This window comes from Cinclus cinclus, chromosome 4 (genome assembly GCF_963662255.1).
Source record: "Cinclus cinclus chromosome 4, bCinCin1.1, whole genome shotgun sequence".
Lineage (NCBI taxonomy): Eukaryota > Metazoa > Chordata > Aves > Passeriformes > Cinclidae > Cinclus > Cinclus cinclus.
The window spans coordinates 394,413-418,586 of NC_085049.1; the positions used below are offsets into that span (position 1 = coordinate 394,413).

General features: G+C 42.5%; 1 protein-coding gene across 2 annotated transcripts in view; it reads right to left on the reverse strand.

Moving 5' to 3' along the window:
* The window catches only part of PDE3A (phosphodiesterase 3A), a 214,668-nt gene that overhangs the window by 61,688 nt on the left and 128,806 nt on the right, over positions 1–24,174 (reverse strand). For both annotated transcript variants that reach the window (XM_062492598.1, XM_062492597.1), the window contains exon 2: positions 11,786–11,836. In XM_062492598.1, the coding sequence (XP_062348582.1) occupies positions 11,786–11,836 (51 nt within the window). The remainder of the gene's footprint in view (positions 1–11,785; positions 11,837–24,174) is intronic.

The following is a 24,174-nucleotide window of genomic DNA, read 5'->3' on the forward strand; positions in this document are numbered from 1 at the left end:
GGAATAGAAAGCAGTACTGCAGTTTCTCTTGTCAGCTAAGCTCCCCTCCTATTCTGCATTTTAATGAAGAACTTAATCTAAAATAATTATTTGCAGATTGTTCACTCAACTCCAACTGTTAATTTAAAAGAAGCAAGCACATAAAACCCTCCAGGAGTCCTAAAACACAATCTCAATATGCACAAGAGTTACTATTTTTAGACACCTATAAAAATTGGTTGATGGTAATATGACACAAAAGCTTATTGCCATTCCACATTTCTGTTCATATCCATCACATAACTTTGAAGATTCAGGTCCCCCTATCCTGGATGTGAAAACTGAAAATGATTTATGTGTAGAGTTTGCTCTGAAGGGCATGTATGTAAGAATAGCATATGAGCTTTCAAAACTGTATATGACAGAAGACCCCTAATTTTTTCTCAGATGCCAGAATAGACAGTATTAACAATAGTGTTTTCCTCATTTTTAGAGAAGTGAGCTCTTGTGCTTCAGAACATTTCTGTTTCCAGTAACTTTGCTTATCTGGATTTCTACCAAAGTACTATCCATGTAGTCTGAAAAGGGATTACATGTTTTAAATCACTACCTTGGTAGCTGGATTTTAATATAGCTCCAGCTCTGGAAAGACTTTTTTTCCTGGCTCCACTTTTCCATCTAGAGTTTTTTTTGCCTCCTCATGAATCTTGTGTGTTTGTGGGGGGAGGTGCAGGGGGAAAACAAAGAGTATCTCCAGGGATGAAGGCTCCATAACCTCTCCATGTAACCTGTTCCAGCACCTGGTCACCCTCAGAGTAAACAAGTTCCTTCCTATTTTTAAACAGGAATTCCTGTGCTTTAGCTTGCACCCATTGGCTCTTGTCCAGGGGCACCCCTGAAGAGAGCTGGCTCCCTCTCCTTCGCTCTCAGACCAGGGGTTTATTTGTACACCCCCACGAGATCCCCCAGCCCCCTTTCCAAGGCTGAGCAGTCCCAGCTCTTGGCCTCTCCTCCCAGGACAGATGCTCCAGCCCCTCCATCACTCTGTGCTCCTGTTTTGGACACGCTTTGGTATTTCTGTGGCTCTCTTGCTCTGCAGAGCTCAGACCTGCACCCAGCACTCCAGACGTGCTCCCTGGTGCTGAGCTGGACTGAAGGATCACCTCCCTGAGCCTGCAGGCAATTCCCAGCGGGGTGAGCATGACGCTGCTGGCACTGTTTCCCGCAAGGACGGCTTCAGCTCGGTGCCCAGCAGGACCCAAGTCCCTCTGAGCCAAGCTGCTCCCCAGGCAGTCGGTCCCTTGTCTGTGCTGCTGCCTGCCCTTTGTCTCCTGAGCAGTGGGAGCACTTTCCCCCCTTGTGCTGGACTTGGCCAGGTTCCTCTTGGCCCTTTCTCCAGCCTGTCCCTCTGAAGGGCAGAGGTTCTCCCCATGGTTCTGCACCTCCTGCACATCTCCTAAGGGTGCAGTCTGTCCATCACCCAGGTTATTAACAGACACCTTTCTCATGCTAAATGTTGGTTTATTTTTTTTACTTTTTTGCAGTTCAGTAATTGATGCCTCTATCTCTCCTCTAAGGGCTTGCCTATTTACCATAACCAGTAGCTTTTCTAGTCCTGCATAAAGAGCAGCAACTTAATAATTATGAAGTCCAGATTCAACACCTATTCATCTCCAGCCTTTCTTAATGGACTGTAAGAATTCATACTGCTCTTGCAACATTCAAAGTTGCTCAGGAATTGAAAATGGAACAATGCAGAGCCATTACACAATGAACCTTTGATCTCTAAAATCCAACCCAACATGAAATTTTCTTTTTATGACTTGTCTTTAAGATTTACTCCAGCTCCAGCTTATTCAAAAATCTCAGGAGGCTGCTCCAATAACTCATTTTGAAATTTTGAACACTGATCCCTCAGACATAGAACAAAATTTTAGCTTACTACTGAAGTCAAGAAAAAGAACATCTGCTGTTGAGAGCAGAGCTGATCAGCTGTGAGCTTTTCCTCTGGGAAACTCATAAAATGAGCTACTAGAGAATTCAGCATGTATTCTTGTAAGGAAGGAACAATAGGAAATACTTTCACTTATTTATTCTTTAAAACTATCCCAGAGAGCAGCAGTTAAAGCATACACATCTTCCCCAGCATGGACACAAAACTCAGGGGGGGGAAAAAGCCAAAACAAACAAGTACTAATAAAAATGCTTTTAAAATGAAGTTTTCATTATAGAGTGAAATCAGCCAGTTCATTTTGTCCTCATTAATGAGGACATCTTCCAACAACAATGGCATTGTGGGAGCTCAGTAGGGAAGGGCAGAGCAGACACATCCCCCAGCAATGCTACCATTAATATGCTGGTGGAAGCACACTGGCTGAAGATAAGAATAAACCCTGCTTAGTAAAAAATGAAGTACATTAATCACATTCATTCCATAGTTGGGCTCATCTCTTAACAGAGGAAGCTAAAATTTTGCAATGACTGTGTTAAAAATGTGCTTGGGAAGGTGACAAATACCTGCAATGTATGTATTCAGTAAGTGAAATTTAAGGTATTATTAGAAATTGAAAGAACACTCAGCTTTTCATAGCTGTCAGGAACGAAAATGTAGTCTTCTATCACCACAAAAGCCCCAGTGCCACCTAATTTTAATGTGGGGTGAGTTTTTTTACATTACAAAGCATCTGACTGTGTCAGCCATTATTATGTTGGCCATCACTCCCTTCCTAAGACCCTGTTTTCAGTTGCTTAAAACTTTTTCAAAACTGTGAACTTTTGCACTAATATTTCCCCTTGCAACAGTTAGCCTGTATTTGGAAAATTTTATCCAGCATAACCATGTCCAGGAGACTAAGAGACACTGTTTGACTGATTTTTAACTACTCATCTCTTTTTGAGGTGCACCACTCTGGTCTCAGAACATTCTGAGTAGCTTTTGTTTCAGAGACTGGCATAGGGATGCCTGTATTTTGGCAATTCAGAGAATTTGCAATCTGAAAACCTGCAGAGAATTCTAGATTGTGCTAAAGGAGAGGACTTGAATTTCAGGGGATTAAATTCTCTGAATGTCTGTAAGTTTATGGGTCTTAAAGGTAACTAACAACTTTAACCATCAGATGCCAATAAATTTCAAATTGCCTTAAACCCAACAAACAAATTTTTCCTAAGTTTGCAACTAGAACGCAAAAATAAAAAAGCCAAAGCAAACAAAAAAAAAAAGCAACAAACCCCACAAACCCAAACCAACCCCCAAAAAAACCTCAAACCCCCCCCAAAAGCACATGAATAAAATCTCTTAACCTGAAGACCTTAAGACTCTAAATTTATAAAAGGCAACTGAGAAATACAAGCTTTAGTCAGAAAAGCACACCATATAAAAACCAGAGTTCTGAAAACAAACAAATGAGTTAACAGAATTATGAAAACTGCTGAAAATTAAATCATGAAAACTGCCAGAAAGAGAGAAAAATCCAGGGAGATTAAAGGGCGTTCAGGAGTCTGATCACCCCAGAGGAATAGAAATCTTCCTCCTCTGCTCCAAGTGATGAAAGTTCACAATCCCATCTTCTCAATGCAATTCCCACAGGCAATCTATATCTGCACCACATCAGTGAACATGCACTCCCCAGCCTAAGGAAAAGCTTGGCAAAAAAAACCAACCAAACAAACAAAAAAAACCCTACAACAACAATAACAAAAACAACAAAAAACCCCAAACAAAATAAGACAATTCACGTTCTGCCACTATCTCTGCTTTTCAAAATACCAAGGCAAATGGCACAGTGCCTAACACCTCATACTCCTACCATGCTGCTTCTCAAGCAGTCATTTCACCAGGATGTGATTTCCCACTCCTGTTTGCATTTCAGCACTCATTCCTTTTCCAGACTGCTCTGATCTGCAGCACAGCCTTGATCCTGCAAGCTGTAACCTTCCTGAGCTAGAACTCACTCACTGAGCAAAGTCAAAAACAATCTGAATATTGTCAGCAAGCTTCTCTGTCACACGCCTGGACTGCCTGACTGGCACAAGGACTTGCACTACAGACCTGGGAGGAATAATGGTGGAGGAGGGTTTTGAAGAATGGCAACATTTCTGGAAATCTGTGTTGAGCTCCTGCTTGGTTATAAATAACCAAATGAAAGTCATTACTGAGTTTCCAATCCACTCCTGCTCCCCTGCCAGTCATTTTGAGATGGAGAATCTGAGAGCAAAGAGCCACAGGGTGGCTGACACTATTCAGAAGGTTTTCCTCCATCCTAGGAGTGATGCATGTGGAAGGTTGCAGGAGGTTTGCCCTCATCATCTGGGTCACCCTGCCACTGTGACAGATCCTGTCTCACCTCAGAGCAGCAGGGCAGAAAGCCTGCAGGACAAAAAGAAATGCTCCCATACAGTGCCTGTGGCTCAACTCCTCACTCTAAGAGAAGCAAGGACAAAACTGAGGCCGATTATTTATTTGAGATAGCTTTCTGCTCTCCATCATTCATCTGCTACATTGGGAAGCAAGGAAGCATTCCCTAGATCATTTCTTCATCCCAGACTCAGCTTTCTGCATCTTTCCTGCTGTGCAAAAGCAACTCTTCTTCCCCCAGTCCCAACTCCATATTCCAACCAGCCCACAACCCTCCCCTGAGGCCTCTTCCTGTAACATCCCAAACCCTGCCAATCTCTGCTCTGCCACTAAAGCTTTGAAAGCTTGTCTGCTGAATGAAAGGATAATGTAAGGTTTCATTAACAGTGAGTAACTGTGAAAACCCACCAAAACATTCTTAACAGGAACCCTTCCCCCCCCCCCCCTTTTTTTTATTCTTTTTTTTTTTTTGCAACCTGTTTTCAGGTAAAGTGGAAGGGATTTGCTTAGGTACAAGGATCACTGTAGTGACATGTCCCAGCAGGACTCTGCTGTATGCATGAACTCACAGTGAATGTGTGAATATGATATTCAATATATTGAATATGGTGGCTGCATGATGCAATGTTACATGAAACTCAGAAAATCCCTTGGTTTATCATTTCAGTTGTGACTCAGTCAGGATCAGTTCATTTGCTGCTTAATACCCTGCAAGGTTGCAGACTGTGGAAGTTTTTCCCACCTACCCCATCAGAGGGAGGACCAGGACAGTGCAGTGCACATGCACACTGCCTTAGGCACAGCACCACTGCACCACTGGCAGCTGAGGGGAGCATCACCCCGTGGGTTCTGCACTAATCCACCACAATCTGAACTGTGACTCGGTGCTGTGGAAAGCATTGCCCCTGCTTACACTGCTGTAAGCACCAATTCCTGCCTAAAAATGCATTACTGCTTTTATTGAACTGCACAGTGCATTCCTTCCAACTATCCCCAGCTATGTGGATATAAATCTCTACAGCAGCTACTGGTCATGTTCTTCTTACATCGTTGTGGAAATCTAGTTTGTGTTTTTAAGTTCACAGCCATCAATGAAATAATTAGAAGTTTCCATCATGGGATAATGTGGGAAGATTTTTTCCTGTCTTAGGACCAGGAAACCAAGTTATGCTCCAAGGCTACAACTCATGAAATTTACGGGGAATTTCAGGTAGATGGAAATACTTAACAGCATTGCATATTTAACAAATATTTAACACCTCTGGCTCATCTGGTGACCACATTTTAAATCTATATCCATTCAGTGAAAGCATTCTCAGCTTCAGTTCTCAGGAATAAAAAATTAGGATGAGTCTAAGAAACAAGATCCTCAGGCACATATACCAAATAAAACCAACAGAGAATTACCCCCCAAAACTGTACTGAAACTTCAGGGAGGGTGTTCAAGCAATCTGAACAGCTGGATGGACAAGAAAGAAAAGCATTCACAAATTCTTTCCTTAGTTATATAAAGGTAATTCCTTCTAAAATTACTGACAAAGTCATTCAAGATTCGAGAACTAAGAAATATTACAATTTGTTAAATAGAGGCCAATATATGGTATTTAATTTATCACTATTTAGCTTAAACTTACCTATGCAAAACACCCACAGGATAAAGATATATCTTCCACATATAAAAATGAACAGTAGATTGGACATTTTTCATCAACCAAACCCAAAAAGATCTAATTCAGGGTTCACAGTTAAATCTGCTTTCCTCACTCTTTCACACACATAAAATAGGAAACAATGAGCAGAAAATTCCTTTGTCATACCAGAGCCTGGAAACCATGGAGACCTCTGTGATGTAGTGTCTGAGAACATAAACAATGCTCAAAAGATTAAAAAAATATATATAACAACCTAGCTCCACAAAACCCCCAAACTAACAACCTCCAACTATATTGTCTATGGACATCATAACTACTCTTGTTTTTTCTCTACTCTTACCTCTCAGGCTGCACACCATTGCCAGAACAGTTCTGGGTGCCATTTCATTTCATGCAGAGTATGGAAGATGAAGAATAGAAATCACTTTATGACTTAAAAAAACCCAGAAACTACGTTCGAATAGAGCATCAAACTGCACCGTGGACTTACAGCTCCCACTTTAAGAAAGTGAGACCTGCCACATTATTTTACACTGGAAAGAAGAGCAAGCCAAATATCCCACTGTCCTGGTTTAGGGCAAATTTGGGAGGAAACTTCCAAAGGGGTCCCTCTAGAAAGCAGATTCAAGTGGCCCCTCCTCCTACTGGAGAAAGAAAATATTTCCTCGGAGAAAAGTGGAAAAAATCCTGTTTATTTAACAAGCAAAGTATTCACAAGCATAAAAAATGAATAATATTAAACAATAAAACCTCTTGCTGTTCTGAAGAGATGGCAGAGCCCCAGTAGAAATCATTCTTTTACAGTTTCATTTTATTTCCTTCCTTTAGCTTTTTGTCTGGCTTTTGTTTTCATTTGAGGTGGCAATGAGCCCATTTGGAGAGGTTTTGTTACTTGTTAACAAAAATCTTACTTGTTAACAAATACCTTTTATCTACTCTGAGAAGTAGCCTACAATGTTACTACTTACCTATATCTATATATCTACCTATCTATCTATATATATAATATAAAGTCATTTTGTCAAGGTCAGCCTGGAACACAGTAAATGACTGTATCCCCTTTAGTCCTTAGACTAAAGCATGAGTTTGCACCAAAAGGCAGAGGGATTATTCCTATACAATAACTTGTGAACAGGATAAGCCTAAAACACTCAGGAAGCTTCCTCTTTGGGGCTGTCATCTTGCACAGAAACTGCATTTTACTTCAGCCAGTCCTTTCAGACTCGCTCTGTGCTCAAGTGAGCTGCATTCACATGCACCAGTTTCTGAGTCTCACCCTCCCAGAGATGGGTCAGGGAAATCTCCTCTCCTCTTTTAAAGCCCTCCAGTTGGCTCGAGGCACTGCTGCTGGAACTGATACCCAGCTCAGCTGGCCAAGCACACCTCACACCCAGGGTGAGGAATGCTTATTTTTCCCACATACTGTGTTACAATATGATGTGTGATGCAATGCAACATTAGGGTTAGAGCAATCTAAAGAAATGCTGGAAAAGTAAAGCTGAAAACCAGCTTTCCCTTGAAATAACACTGGTGTCTCTACACCTTCTTAAAAGAAATAAGATGACCAATGAGTCACTTCCTGACAGAGCATTCATTTCTCCTTTTTCTCCTAGGAAATTTAAGAATGCTTCACTGATCTTGATCAATTAAATTCATTTCAGTACAATAAAATTGTATTAATCAACAATACCTTATTATTTTATTGTGAATAATAATGTGACAGCGTGGAGGGGTTTTTTGGCAACTAATATGTCTGAGATGTGTAGAAGTTCCAAGTGGTATGATTTATCTTTAAAATCTACAACTCCATTAGATACGGTATGTAATCTGCCCTGCCCTTCTCCCTTTAATAAAAATACAGAGGAAGAGGCTTCTCAAAAACTGGGATGCATTTCTTTTGTCCATTCTTCTCCCTGTCAAACAACTGTCTCTTTTCTATGGGTAACAGTCATAGTCAACTGTTTTATAAATGGAAAACTGAGATAGAATTACGATTGAGAAGAGAGTGGAGCTGTTAGCTCACCAATATTCTTTTTATAATTATTTCTTTTGTTATCTGTACATCCAAAGCAAGGTATTGGAAAAAGCCGAAAGAAAAAACCTCAGAGAATCTTGCCTGGAGCAAGAAGTAGGAAAAATACTGATCACAATGCCATTCATCACATCCTAGTCCTGCTTCTGGTGACAATATTTGCTTTTTCCAGCAGATGTTTACACATGTTCTGTTTACATCTGCTTTACTCTCCTCTTGGTTAACACACTTGGAAGGACACACCAACCAAGAAGACTCTAAAAACACTGAGGTTCTGCCAGTGCCTCAGTGCCTTCATACACTCATACACACATGTAAGATATGAAACACAAAGAACTCATGCACCGAGGAACCCATCAACAGTAGACCACAATTTTCCCTAGGCACTCAGGTTAAAATACTCCTAAAGCCTTTAGAAAAGTCTCCTTTTTGAGACAGGGAGACTTTCTTGGTTAAATACAGCTGCATTAGTGGGCTGCCATGGCATCTCCACGATCGCAAGCACATGCTCTTGCAAAATCAGCTTTACCGAGGTTTTGCAGCATTCATCTCTGGAAAGGACAAGTAAGGATCAGCTGGCTGTCTCTGCATTCAGAGAACTCCTCCACCCCATTAAATCCCTGCAGGTCTCTGCACAGTGGCCCTGAGGGCAGGCTGAGACCCAAGGGAGTCCCAGAGCACAGTACCTGGTCAGTGGCGGGGATCGACTCCCACCTGCGCTTCAGCAGGCACAGAGATTTCCGGCTCATCATTCTCAAGCTGCTTTGGAGGCTTTTCCAGACTTGAGAAAAAGGCTTCTGTCCCAAACCAGTGGCAAGAACCTTATTTCTGAATTCTGCTCTTCATTGTAGATGGCAGAGCTCCCCAATGCACACAAGTTTTTGTGAGCTGCGAGGTCGAGACCGGTTGGAGCCCAGGTTAGAGCCCAGGTTAGAGCCCAGGTTAGAGCCCAGGTTAGCCTCTGCTGTTCCTCTAAAGCATCTGAGTCCTTGCAGTGCCACAACAAAAGGCTGAGGCAGGAACAGCCTGGCTCCCAGAGCCAGCTCCCAGAGAGGAGCCCGAAGTAAGTAGACAGCACCAGACGCACTCAATCTGAAAATAGCTGTTGCTTAGGAACTGGAGGGGTAAAACGCAGCACCTCAGATATATAATTGAGAGCTTTTGTAGTTAAAGAGAATTAAAAAGGCTGGACTTGTGTTCTCTCTCCATCATTCTTTTACAATGCTGGAGGAACGACTGCTCCATTCCACTAGCTCTGGGGCTACGCCTACATCTCCAGCAAGCCAAACAAGTCTTGATGACAGAGCAACAAATTACTCCCACACACCCAGGAGCCCTTGTAAAAACGTGTGCACAAAGTGTGCCATGGGTCCCACCTGCAAGAGCCCAGGAATATCAAGTACTATGTTCTAGTAGAATGATTAAAATACAATTTGCGTTTTTTTTCTGCAGAGCAATAATATTCCAGGGATGAATTCTGCTAGTCACACTTTGTGGCACGTGCCAACATTACAAATGGGTATGAATATTTACCCCTCACATGATGTAGTTCTACAGACTGCATGTATATGTTTGGGAGAGAGAGATTTCTTCAGCTGGATTAAATATTCCTAAACACATAGGAGTTTCTTTAATTTGAAACTCAGTTTTGAAATTTCATGCCTAAATCCTTAATTCTAACATGTATTAATCTTTAAAATTAAGCATGAAATGTAATGAAATTCACTTTGCACTTCCTGCTTCATTTCAAATCCGTAGAGAAAATTCCCAGCATAAAGCACTTTACAGCAGGCAGTGCTGTCTTCGGGGATGAAAAAAAGGAAAAAAAAAAAAAAGAACAAGGATGCAGCACTCTTTGTAAGGCAAACTATAATTCAATCTAATTAGAGCAGCCTTAATAGTATAGTAATTCTAAAAGAAAAGGAATCCTACAACATACATACACATATACATGGGCAGCCTCTTAAAAGGGGAGTGCAGTGACGGTCATGGTAGAAATCATGAGCAAGTTAAATATGGTAAAGACAACTTTTTACTTGTGCCATTTACATTCTGTGGAATTGCAGATGCTTATCACAAGACAAACTGCTGCAAACAGAAATTCCCACAGGCCCCAGTGGATTTCATCTGACATCCATCCCTACCTGTAACTACAGCACTTTGCATTAACTCCTACGTTCAGAAAAGGAACATATTTTCCAAGTGGGCCATTAGGAAGGATGACATGCACTGAAGTAGCTTTCCCTCATGTTTCAGCACATGCCATGGAAAACCTACTAGCTCCTAAAAAAAAAAAAAACCCTTCACTGAATCAGAGCTTTTTAATGGGTCTTGATAGAATACCTTTATGAGTTCATATGTGGATTTTAGTTTTACATTATGGTAAACCAGTGATTCCAGTTCCCTTTTTTATCTTTCCAGGTTTTAAAGTACGTAAGTATAGCAAACACTCCCCTTAATATTTCAGCAAGCTCTTGTTTTTTACAACAGGCACAATTTTTAAAGGATGCAAACTGGCATCAATGTAACTGCATCACAAAAGGATGAGAAAAGTCCTTTATATTACATGCAAAAAATCAGAACCTCCTTAATTTCTCCTAACCTTTCAAAGAATTTAATTAATTTAGGTTTAATACAATTTTCAGAGTAATGTAAAAGAGAGAATCTAAAGCTACAGTGGATTAACTGAGGCATATTTTCTTCTGTCCAATGAAACTTTTCTTCCTTGTTTTTTGTGTCTGGGCACTAGGAGAGCACATGGCAATCAGAAAGCTTAGGCCATTTTGGGACTCTTCATCAGGAGCTGCAGGGACAGGACGAGGGGGAACGCCTTCGAATGGCCAGAGAGTAGGTTCAGAGCAAATGTGAGGAAGAAATTCTTCCCTGGGAGGGTGCTGAGGCCCTGGCACAGCCTGCCCAGAGCAGCTGTGCCTGCTCCTGGATCCCTGGAAGAGTCCCAGGCCAGGCTGGATGGGGCTCTGAGCAGCCTGGGACAGTGGAAGGTTGGAATGAGATGATCTTTAAGGTCCCTTGCAACCCAAACTGTTCTACGATTCCACCCTATTATGGATCCTCTAATGCTTTTATGACACATCTGGACTGTCATTTGTATAAAGCATCCATATAAAAATCCTTCACCTGAAGTAAAATCAAGTACAAAATGCTGGAGCTCTAATAATGTATTTATGTTCTTTCAACAGTAGATGGCAAAGACTATTTCACCCAAGATATGCATTGTGATACCACTAACATTACTGGCATAATTTCTTTCCAGTGATGGGTCAAGAGCAAACCAGTGGCTCCACGTGGCTTCTCTGCACCTCTCCACACAGTTCCAACACCTTGGTCAACAACAAAAGGATTCATGGTGACAGGGCCATCCAAGTTGTACAAGTTTGTCAGGTTAAAATACAAATGAAGAAAAAAACCCCAAACAAAACATACACATGTTATTTGAAATTGCATTCCTTTGATGTCCTGATGGAGACAGTTGAATAAGAAATGCTTTCTCCATACATCTAATCCATCTTTCTGCTACTGAAAAAACCTCTGTTGGATGACTCAGCTCTGTCTGGATCAACTGTTTGAATTACAGCTCAAAAATTATGTTAATGAAAGCTGTCATGGTTTTATGCTTTTGTTCCATTCCTCCAAACCCCGCAAATATTAACAAAATTAACAACTTTGCCAAACTCAGATGGAAAACTTGCTTGAATGCCTCAAATGAAGCAAAAGCTAAAATCAAACATAAAATACTGAGCAACTGACCTGTGAGCCTCTGGGTCCTCGTTTGTGATCCCATTCAGAATGCCCCATGAGCTGAAAACAAAGAAAAGCAGAGGTAAGTGATAAATTGCACTCATTAGTTTCAATTGAAACACTCATTTTTATTTCTATTACACATTTTTCTTGGAAATAAACAGGTTTGCTTTTAAGATTTATTTCACACAGCTTTCAGCTTCATAAAAAAGCCATGTAACATTGTACCTTTACATTCAGAACCCAAACACATCTGGCATAACAACTCTGCTCATGCCAATAAAATGCCCAGTGCCATAGACTCAGCTTTAGCCAAATGTTTAATATTGATCTGACAAAAGAACAGCTGATACCTCACCAAGGAGATCACCAAAACCAGGGGAGATTAGGTTAATTAGCAATGTACCTTTTACATCAACCATGATAATTAGCAACAGCTTTAAATTTGTTTCACCCTTGAATTATGGTTTGTTTTGTATATCTGCTCAGGGATTTCTTCTGGGCATTGTTTGCTCCTCCACACAGAAGTATTGCTTAATGCAAATATAAAAATATGTGAATGAAAGGAGGGTTAATGTCACATGTAATGACTTAGAGTCAAGAACATTTTCTTGCTCATTCTTCCCAACATTCTTTCCCAAAGGAAATGCCTTCTCCCAGTTCTGAGGTAGGCAAGAAGATGTACAACCCACACTTATTGCAGAACATGCTTTCAAAACAGTCATCCCAGGACAAGAGATTAAAACTACTTTGCAAAATAAGGATAGCCACATGCATCTCCTATGATGATATGGTTTTTTTAACTGGAGACAAACCTCATATGCAGATAGGCATTAAAGATCAGGAATGTCAGATCGTTTTTTTACCTCACACAGCTTTGTGGCTGGATCCCTCCTTTTACTGGATTTTTTTCCTGTTTTCCATATACCATGGGTGGAAGCACTGGCTATGCTGGGTTTCCCTGTTTGTTTCCCATCACTCCACGAAGCACAGCTTTGATGTCTATGAGTAAATAACTGATGTGCAGAAATCACCAGGAGATGAACCTACAAAAGGCTATGTGCTTCAAAGAGCCTCTGCCAGAACCCTTGTACCTGCCTTTCCCCTGCGGCTCCTGCCTCTCCGGACCAAAAAACCCTCTCCATTTTTCCTTTTTAGCTCCTGTGCCTTGGGAGGAAGTAGCTCCTGCTTTCTTAATTCACTTGTCTGAAAGAAAATTAATTTAGCTTGAGTCTGACCACCTGTGATTCCCAGCATGCTAAAGGGCTATCTTGACCTCCAGGTTGCTATCAGTGGCAGCAGCACAAAAAGAAAACCTCACAGTGAAGGAAGAAGGGTTGATGTCACAGCCTGGCTGTGGCCACTGTGGTTCTGCAGGCTCTCCAGACCCTTGGCAGCACACACCACACCTTCAAACCCAGCGTAGCACAGCATCCCACTGCCAGATTCTCCATGCTCCTGCCTTCACTGAATCCACAGCTCACTGAAAAGGGAAAGCTTGCTTGATTACTGCCACCAAAAATGAGAGGTGCAGTCACAAGTCAGGCCTGGCATCGCTGTTCCCACTGTAACAGGGGTGCTCCCGGTGCAGCCAGTCCCAGGAAACCAGACTGATGTGTGCCAGGGTGCTAATCGCCATTAATCACCGCTAATCACCAGGCTAATGGTGGTAACTAATCACCACTAATCCTCACACCTAAATCTAGTCCTCTGAAACATTCATTCAGCTCTAGGCATGGTTTGCTCATCCTGATCCCTGTTCTTGCCTGGTGTTTCACATCTCCACCGTGAGTTTTCAGCCCCACAGCCAACTCCTGCCCAGCTTGCAGGCAGCTTTTGTTTCCCCATCTCCAGTCTTGCCCTCCACAATCCTGGGTATTGCAGCAGCAGCCAATGCTGCAGGGAAAAGTGACTCCAAAAGCTGTGACAACTCATCCTTGTTCCATATCCCAGTGCCCAGCTATCAACATCCCCTACAGAAGAGAAGTCAAAGTCACCAGTGAAGCAGTCACAAGTTCACTGTGACCAACAGTGACCCCTTCCTTATTTTGTCACTGTTACATGAGCAGATCCCTTATGGCCAATTACATAGCCCTTGGCCAATTTAATTTCTCTACAGAGGTGCCTTGGTGGAATCAGCCATGTTTGTACTTTTGCTAATTGATCCATTGTGTCCAGTGTAGAACAAAGTCCATACCACTGCTCTCACTGTGCCAGGATGTGCTGAGTGACATGGGCTGTGGCTGTCACCAGCAAAAACAGTGAGGTTGTTTTCAACCATTATAGTCAAATACATGACCTATGAAGCCAACCTCTTCCTCCTGTTTTTATAAAATCTTACTTGGCTTTAAAATGTATTTCTCCCTTATCTGAAAAACTGCGTTCATGTCATGCTAGAATGTTCTTGGCATATGGTGGTCTCTATTAACACGGGAGTGAAGGAATGAAAAATGAAATTAAATGCAAAGGGTACCACACTAAAAGGTCTCCAGCTTTACGACAGAAAGAGGAAAATCCCAGAGGTTACAACAAAATCTCTGTCAGGCCAGCAAGCTACAGAGGGATGAGTGCCTCAGAGTGTCACCCTTTAGCTTAACAGGCCACACTCTGCTCAGGTACTTCTGAAAATTATTTTCTTTTCATGGACAAACAGTAAGTGCTGCAGCATGAAACCCAAAAAAGGAGGAAAGAAAGTATGCATGAACTATTGGGCTAGGTAGAAATCACGATTTCCAGAAGCTGAATAGAAATCAAAAGATGAAGAAAACAGAATTAAAAGCAAAAACAAAGCCCCAAAACAAACAAACAAAAAAACCTTCACAAAGAAAAAAAAAAAACAAAAACAAGCCAAACAACAAACCAATTACACTCAGAAAAAAACAGAGCATGTGCATAAATCCACTTGAGTGAGTCAACCTTTTGAAATCGTGGAAAAAGAAAATAATATACTGTTTAATTGGCACACGCATGCAAACAGATACTGACATAGAAATGCATTTGAAAGTAGGGGGCTTTATATTTATCATTAACAGATGGGCTTGCTCCAGACTCCACCACCTCCTCTCCAGAAAGTTCTTCAGAATCAATTTGGTCCAGACTGATAATAAAGAGCCTCAGAGCATCAAATTTATCATTCTTACTGACCAGGCAACTAAGGCTGAGTGTATCAGCAGCAGAAAGGGAGGGATAAAGCTGAAATCAAACTCCTACACAGCTTATATGCATGCAGTCTCTCTTAGAAGAAAAGGAGCTACTTTACATTTCATCTGAAACTGTCCTGGAAACCCATCCCTGACAGTTTTAGTAAGATGAAAGCAGCTTTTAGCAGCAAGAAGGACTCTCCCATGTTCAGGAATGCACAGAAACATGGGCTTCACTAAAACCAGCTGGTAGGTTCTGCCCTAATACCTGACTTACAGGTCTCCAGGGAAAACTCCCCCATTCCAGCTGGGGTGAGGACTGTCAGTGGAAGAGGAGGCAGGAATGGAAAGGACCCCAAAATACCAGTCACAGACAGAAAACGAGAAGGTATCACCTCCTTCTGAAGATGTTGTGTGGTGGATCCATGCTCTAAATCTCAGGTTTTTTGTTATGAACACCATGAAGTTTCTTGGCTTGTGGTTTTAAAGATTTTGTTCACTAATGCAACAATACCTTCAAGGAGTAAGGAATGGTATAAAGGACTACCTACATTAGGTATCTGAGGTACCCATATTGGAGCAGAACAAATCCCTATAAAAACTAGCATCTCCAGCCCTCACCTCTCTAAATATGGTTATTTAATTAAAGCCCCAGCAAATGATTACATAAGTATTTCAACTTTCATTAAAATTCATAAACTGTGATTCTTATCCTCCTTAGTATTAGAGAATTGCAGGAAAATGTAACCCACACATATTGTAGAAGATCTAAATAAATAAAAAGACAGAAAGTAATGTATGACAATTTAAACCTTTTCAGCTGTTTATAAGACCTGTTTTTCATTTATATAATCTTTCCTGAACCATGGTTTTCATTCTGGCACCCTTGAAACAGCAATAGTGCTAACTACGCAATGGCTGGGAAAAAAAACCCAATGAGATAAAAAACCTCCAACAAAGACAACCAAAAAAACCCCAACCCCAAAAATCAGTAAGTGAAATAGAAACGGCATAATCTTATTATAAACACCTCCCCAACTGGGCACAAGTCAGGAACAACCCCCAATATTTAAAACACAAGCAGTCCCATGTATATTCTTTGAAAGGGGAGAGAGCCCTCAGCAGCAGAATGCAACAGCATTTTGAAACCATATGGACTTATTAAAGCAAATATGACACTCAGCAGAGTTTCATTAGAGGGAATGAGCAGATCCTTCCTTTGTAGGTATTAAAGAGGACCAATGAAATAATTAAATATAGAATTTAAAAAACCCTTTAAATGAATTCAAAGTCTATTCTAATTCTATTCAGATCACAGTCTTTTACCCTGGAATTTAATTTCGACAAATATTTACACATACACAACACTTTTACTGTTACAAAAACAATTAGGTGGTGAGCTAAATCAGCCCCTAGTCACCAAAGACAATAAATGGGATCCAAGAAGACTGCAACAGGATCACACAGTCCAAGTGCACATAAGAACCTCGCCCCACCCCAGCTCACTGGCTCCTTCCCTTGGATTTTGAAGATTTAGGCTGTGGCTGGATACCTCATTTCCATTCTAGTGAACATATAAGACCCCTGCTCTCTCTAGTGGGAGGTGAACACAAGGCAAAGCACAGCAACGTGAGAGGAATTGCTCCTCTGCTCCATCTGTGATTGGGAGCCACTTGGATCCTACACTTCCCACTGAACTGGCTGTGATACATGAATAGGGCAGCCTGAAAAATGCCTTTTTGCCACTCCTGCAAGGATTTAGCGCATTTAGTAGTGGTAAAAATCAATTACCAAAGAGATTATGAGAAGTTTTGGCTGGGTGGTAGCCAGCAGCTTTAAGAGTTGTTTGTATTTGGGAATCAGCATCCAGATACGAGTATCCAATCAGGCTGGCACGTGGTTTCAACCTTCACCAAAATAGCAGAGCTTCTATTTAAACATGAGCATAACATCTTCCCTCTTTGGAAGAGACTCAGTTGAATGGGCATGTTGAGGACGTGAAACAGTGTCTCACTGTTGGGTTCTCTGACACTGCCTCCTTACAGCTTGTGCTGAATGGGGCCCAGTATGATCCATATTCTCTGACTGAACGGGTATTAGCTGTGCTCCAGTCAGGATCACATTTCCACTGGTTATAAGAAACTGTTTGTAGGCACAAAATGTTCCCGATAAGTTCCTTTTTTGGTTAAAAAAAAAAAGCACAAATTATTTCCTTGATTACATATTAGAGGAAACATTTATTTTTACAAACATGCAGGAGTCAGGTCACACAGAAACTAACAGGGTGTTTTTGCACATGCTATTTTGAGTAGGATTCCTTCTATCCGATAGACTGCTCCCTGCATTTTCATGGTAATCAAGATAAATGAGATGATTTACTGACTCCATTGATTTAGGGAGGGAATTTTGGTGTGGACAGCATTGGCAGGAGTAGCTAAGCAGGCTGGAGCTGCTGAGATTCACCACTGCCAGATCCTGGTAATATGACAGGGGAGCAACTGGCTGCTCTGAGCACCTTGTCTCCCCAGTGTCAGAACTGCCCCTTGCCCTGAGGCACCCACACTGTCAGAGACACACACACAGCAAAGGGCTCCAGTATTTGGAAAAACAATCCCTCTTCCACATCGCCTGGCCAAGCCCCAGGGTCAGCGCAAAGCACAGGATGTCAGAGCTGTGCTGCTCAGCCAGATGTGTGAGCTGTGTGCTCCTGTCATCACAGTCAGTGTGGAGAGGAAACTCTCCACCCAAACGCTCCCAACATCTTGTAGCCCTGCAGATCACCAAGGCCAGCCTCAGTTCCAAGACTGGTTACAAAAAATCCAAACCAAAACCCCAAACAAAATAATTCACCACAACAAACCAACCAAAGTAATAAACGGGGGGTGAGCATTTAAGAGCCATTAGGCTGCTACCCTAATCAAAGATGTTGTTTCAAAGCTTTCTGGGCTGCTGGACAACAGCTCGAAGCAGAGATAAGCTATTAAAACCACAGCAGAGGAAGAAATGCTTTGGAACTTTGCACTGCTTTGAAGTGCAGGCACGGGCATCGAGGGGCAATGATGGGTTTGAAGAGTGAATGGATTGTCTGCAGGCTGAGCCCCATGTGGGGACAGAGGTAAGTCCAGTGAAGGGGGAAGCTACCCTGGAGAAGCTGGAAGTTCTGGATGGAGCTGCCTCCTAAATCCTCTCAAAACCTGGCTGGGAGGTCACAGGACATAGAGAACTACCAGAGACTGAACAGAACAATCCTGTATCAGACAGGTACTGCTCTCACACAGAACACTCCTGTATCAGACAGGTACTGCTGTGGGACAGAACACTCCTGTATCAGACAGGTACTGCTGTGGGACAGAGCACTCCTGTATCAGACAGGTACTGCTCTCACACAGAACACTCCTGTATCAGACAGGTACTGCTGTGGGACAGAACACTCCTGTATCAGACAGGTACTGCTGTGGGACAGAGCACTCCTGTATCAGACAGGTACTGCTGTGGGACAGAACACTCCTGTATCAGACAGGTACTGCTCTCACACAGAACACTCCTGTATCAGACAGGTACTGCTGTGGGACAGAGCACTCCTGTATCAGACAGGTACTGCTGTGGGACAGAGCACTCCTGTATCAGACAGGTACTGCTCTCACACAGAACACTCCTGTATCAGACAGGTACTGCTGTGGGACAGAGCACTCCTGTATCAGACAGGTACTGCTCTCACACAGAACACTCCTGTATCAGACAGGTACTGCTCTCACACAGAGCACTCCTGTATCAGACAGGTACTGCTCTCACACAGAGCACTCCTGTATCAGACAGGTACTGCTGTGGGACAGAGCACTCCTGTATCAGACAGGTACTGCTCTCACACAGAACACTCCTGTATCAGACAGGTACTGCTGTGGGACAGAGCACTCCTGTATCAGACAGGTACTTCTCTCAGCAGGATAATGAGCCACTGTGACAGCAGAGGATGGAGAAAATGAGGCTTTGGTGGAGGAAGGCTGAGGGGAGCTGAAGGGTCCCAGCAGCACAGGGGACTGCCCTGAAGGCACCAGCAGGGCCTGTCCCAAAGGCACAGTGAAGAAACCACGCCGAGCATTAACCAATGTCACAGCTGCGAAGGATTGAGAGCACATCTGGCACCGGGTGACACAGCAGGAGTGCATTTCAGAGGACTTCCTCGTGGCAGAACATGACCTTTTTATTTCCACGTTGCATAATCAACTGCATCTAACTTCTTCAGGCTCATGCTGGCTTCCTTACAGGGTGGGCAAGGGACACAGAGGTGTGTGGCACAGCAAGCTGGCACTCAGGGAAGCTACTGTGCCCCTTGCTCCACTGCACCCCTGAAAATGAGCAGCTTTAACTTCAGAGAATGTGAAGCTGCTGGGAAATTAAAAAAAGTAGGTGGGAAAAAGAAAAGGCACAGGAATATCCACCTCCACACCCTGTATCTGGTTTTACACAAATTTTTGTCACAACTACTTAAACAGATGACAGTAGTAAAACAAATCCATGCATGTTTCTATTATTTTCACTCCTACCACTGAATTTCTCAGGTCCCTATTAATCCTTCACACATCCAAGAGGATTTTTGAAGAACAGGTTTGGGAGGCAGAGATGCAGTAAAACAGAGAAAAGACCTGATTTTGAGGGGAGTGAGGGATGGAAGGGAGGTAGTGGTGGTGGTTTTTGCTCTTACTTTATTTTGGATTTTTGGAAGCAATTCTTATTCTTCAGTGATCCTCAATACCACACAGAGTTCTTTTCAGATGTATTTCAGATTTTTTAACAAAGGCTTCCTAAATTAATTATCTTAATCTGGATATTTAATTTCAGAATAAATGACAATTTAAAGACAATTAAACTAATCATGAATAGATTTCTTATCCCCTTGAACTGATCTGGTAGATTAGGCATATTGATCTCTAAAAGTAAAGTGTTCGCCAAACAAGTGTTCATCAAATTTCTCATATACCCATTTTCCCATTCTGAGCCTAGTAATGAAAACAAAAGCCTTAGAGAAAAATATCTGTAGTGGAGAGATAAAAACTGTGGGCACAGCTACTCTGATACCCTCCCACCTTAGCCACAGACATAATTTACAACCAGTCTCTTATAGAAGAGGATTCCCGAGTATGGGAATGCCAGGGCAACACAGCAAGGTCAGGAGTCCTAAACATAACAGCAAGTTAACAAAAGAACAAATGGATACTGATGAAAAGGAGAACATTTACTATTTAAATGTTACTTGCTATTCACAGTACACACATGAAGTTCCTGGATTTCACAGCTACACAGTCAAGTCCATTCTGTTGCAATTCTGGGACAATTAAGTTCCTAGAAAGGTCAGAAACCTTATTTACTTTTTTCCATTGGGAACCATTCACTATGCATTAAGAATGCCATTCACAATACCAAGCCTGGCACAAGCTTGATAATCCAGACAGCTACTGCAGCAAATCTGAAATTATCTTGAGGTATCTAAAATATTTTTTGCTTTTGTTAAGGAGTCTAAAGACTTCCACAAACCAATCTGTTCTGAAATGTATGTTCCCAATACTCTTCTCTCTTTAGTACACGGCTTTTCTCTCACTTTGCATCTTTTCAGAGATCCCAGTATCATGTGGGCTTCATCTACACTTTGTGCTGCCAACACAAACCTCATAGGTGACATGTGCCCTTTTAGGCCAGTTACCCGTGCACAGAAGGGTCTCTGCTTCCAAAGAAATGTCTTGAACACAGTGGGAATGTCTTTTTGCAGAGCAATAGAAAACCCACTGGAAAAGCACGTAAATGTTTCTGGGATTTTTCAGTCAAACTCTGATTTCAGGTGGACCACCCTCAATATGAACACAGATCACGACAGCTCATATGAAAGGCAAATTAATCCAATGGAAGTGCATTGATCAGATAGCTGACCATCCTCCAGCAGTTTGCATAAAAAATGGGGATTTTCCAATTTGATTCCTAGTGGATATGTGTCTACCTCACAGGAAAAGAAAAACAACAAACCAGAAAAACTCCAAACCATCATCAAATTGACATCCTTACTGGCAGTCTGAGCAGAAAAAAGCCCTTAGCGCTGAGTAAACATGGAGGTTTCAGCAAACATTCCAGCTTTGGAAGTGGCTCCATTGGAAGGGAACTGCAGCAGGGAAAGGGACACGTGTAACTTGTTTGTGTCCCCTCCGTCCTTCCCTCGTGCAAACAGGATGGCATTTTGTCACAGCTCCCAGCTCTAACCTCGCAGCAGAGCAGATTCACTCACAAAGAGGAAGGGAGTAAAGACTGAGAGAGCAAACATCCTAACTCCAAGTGCTTGTCCAGAGACATCAAAGGTGGCACCAGAAGTGGGAATTCTGTAAGAGGCAGAATCCAGCAGTCTGACCAAATCAGATCTCGTGATACCATAAGCACTTCCTGAAAAGAAGAAAAACAAACTTTGCATATGGTAATATTCCAACTTACTGTCCATCTGGTGTGAAACACAAAACACGGTGACTGCAGGAATTGGTCCCAGGTGAGGCCAAAATACAGCGAGGCAGAAAGCCAGAAATGTAATACAGTGTCAGCAGCTTGTTTTACTGAAACATGTGAACTTTAATGCCAGCTCTGAGGGAGAGCTGCCATCAAATAATGACAGTTTTAAGATAAGGAGAATTTGCCTCCCATAGAGCAGGCTGACCCATGCAGCCTTCTCCCACTCTGAAAGCAGCACTGACCCTGGCCAGGTGAGGCCTCAGCTTATGGTGTTGGCCTGGAAAAGAAAAAAGCGTTGCTGTGCCAAGGCTTGTTTCAGCCTGACACCCACACAAACAAGCCACTTCTTTCAGTAACACCCCATTTTCCTGGTTCTGAGGCTTCACAAAGCAGAATAGCACTGATATTTCAACAGCTAGACCCCAGCTAGCAAAGGTGCTAAAATTGCACTGTAGAGTCTGTAGCTTACTAAAAAACCTCAATGTCAAAACTCAAAGTACATTCAGTTTAAACACACCCTTGGGGGGATTTTATACTAACTACTTTCTATTTCAGACTATTCACTTTAAGCTCAACCAGCAATGCTTCATCACTCATCCAGGAAAACTCCCCTCTCTGCCACCCAATCTCAATCAACCTGCCAAATTAATTATCACCCTGCATTTGTCTATTGCTGAGAGGGGGGAAAAAAGCAAACAGATGAACATAGCAGTGACCCGAGCAAAAATGAATCCTCTGAAACAGAACTAATTAAATCAGCTCAGTGATCTTCTTCCAGCACGACACATTTCACCCACTCCATCCCCAAGCAGCCCAGCTCTCCCATCTCCTCCAACTGTCCTCGGCAGGGAGCTCACACGGGGCTCAGATGTCTCTCTCTTTTCTACTCATCCCTGCAACTGCATGATTCAAAATGAAGGAAAAAAGCCAACTGTCACACAGAAAACTCACAAGGATAATTTCCCACTGACATTTACATGGAGATTCCTGGCCACAGAATATGAGTCTCAGTCAGACAGCAGTAGGATTTGATTACCTACCTCACATTTCTGGGACCACAGGCACCAAAACTTTGGTGCTCTGCTGGCTCTATGCAATGAGCAGAGTTCAGGGCACTGGCAGAGCAGGGCTTTGCTTCTGATACCCCAGTCAAGCCTTACTGAGCTGTCAGGACTAACACACAGGGAAACTGCAAAATCTGTGGGCTCTAAATCAATGCCAGGAGTCAGACACCAAACCTTGTGCTAAGTGCATTTCAACACGCACCCCAAGTGCATGCATGGCTGCAGCATTCGTGACCCTGCTGACTCTCCAGGAAATAAGCTACACACACGTTTTAGGTTCTCCCACCCTACCATTTTAAGTGACAGTCCAGTTGAAACACGTGCAAAAACACATTTGGGCCATAAATTTCCCTGCTGCTGGAATTGGCCCTGATTTCCTGGGGGTGATGCTGTGAGACTGTGAGGTACCCTGTGCCAGCTGATTGCATCACACCTGGGCACTGGGAATATCCAAAGCTGCAGGACCACAGCAGAAACACCAGCCTCTCCTCTCCCAGTGCACTTCACTTTCCAGCACCCTTCTCTTTCTGCATAACATGCAGAGCAAGATCAGAATAGGGCAAGGCAACTCAAACAGGGCACAAAATGCCAGGTGCTAGCCCCACTGAGGGATTACAAAGACACTGAAACGAGATCTCCCTTTACTACAGAGCTGGAATACCAAGCCAATCCCACCTTGGTTTTCTCCCTAGATGATTTTTAACACTGTCTGTGCTTTCTGGGACAGGAGGCACATCACAAACAGACATCAGCACTGAAATCTGGGTGCCTGCGTGGGATCCCTGTGGGGTCAGGCAGAGCCTCGGGTGCAGGAGCCCTAACCCTGTTTGGGTGGGTCATGGTGCAAATGGAGGTACCAGGAGGCACTTCAGGGTGAGAAGGAGAAAGGCAGAGCAGCACAGAGGGGAAAGGAGCCCCTTCTGGAAGGGCTGACCTCAAAGGAGAGACATGCACACGACTCTCTGTTTCAAAACCCTAGTTTTGCTTTTGATTTAAACTGAATCATGTGAAAACTGCTGAAATATTCTTTGCTGGAAGAATATTCCATACTGAAAATATATTTGGACTAATTTACCCTTCAGAAACAGGCTTCAACAAAACTAAGTACCATTTCTGTGATGAAGAAAAGGAATGTGTTTCAAAAACATCCATCTATTCCAAATAGAAAATCTTGAAATTTGTTTTCTTTTATATGTGCAACTACTTTCTCCTCTGCCATTGGTCCTTTTCCCCCCCCAGAATTTCATTCCTTGAATGATCTAGCTCTGCATGCTATTGAAATATACTTTTAATGCAAACTGCATCAGTAAAAGCAGCGTTTCCTCTTCTTAGTGACACGTTCAGCACTGCCTGAGAAACAAGAACTTTCATTCTATTCATTTCATTACAGTGTCTTCAGACCTTCCATTTTGTTGCTGAAAAAGTAATTTAAGTTCCTTTTTCCTGTGTCCCGAATACTTTTTCTTTCATCTTCTTATGTTCAATTTGTGCAAGAATGCCATTTGGTTCAGCAGAAGTGTTATTTTAATAGAAATATATCACTTTACCTTAACCAGGAGGGTCCACATGGAAAGGTATTTCTATTTCTATCAAAACAAACAAGAAAAAAAATGGAGGGGAGAGGGGGAACTCTGCTCAGAGCTAAGTGGTTGTGCAGATGTGGTTTTCTGGCTGGGGAAAAGGAGCTCTCCAGATCTGTACTGATTACAGA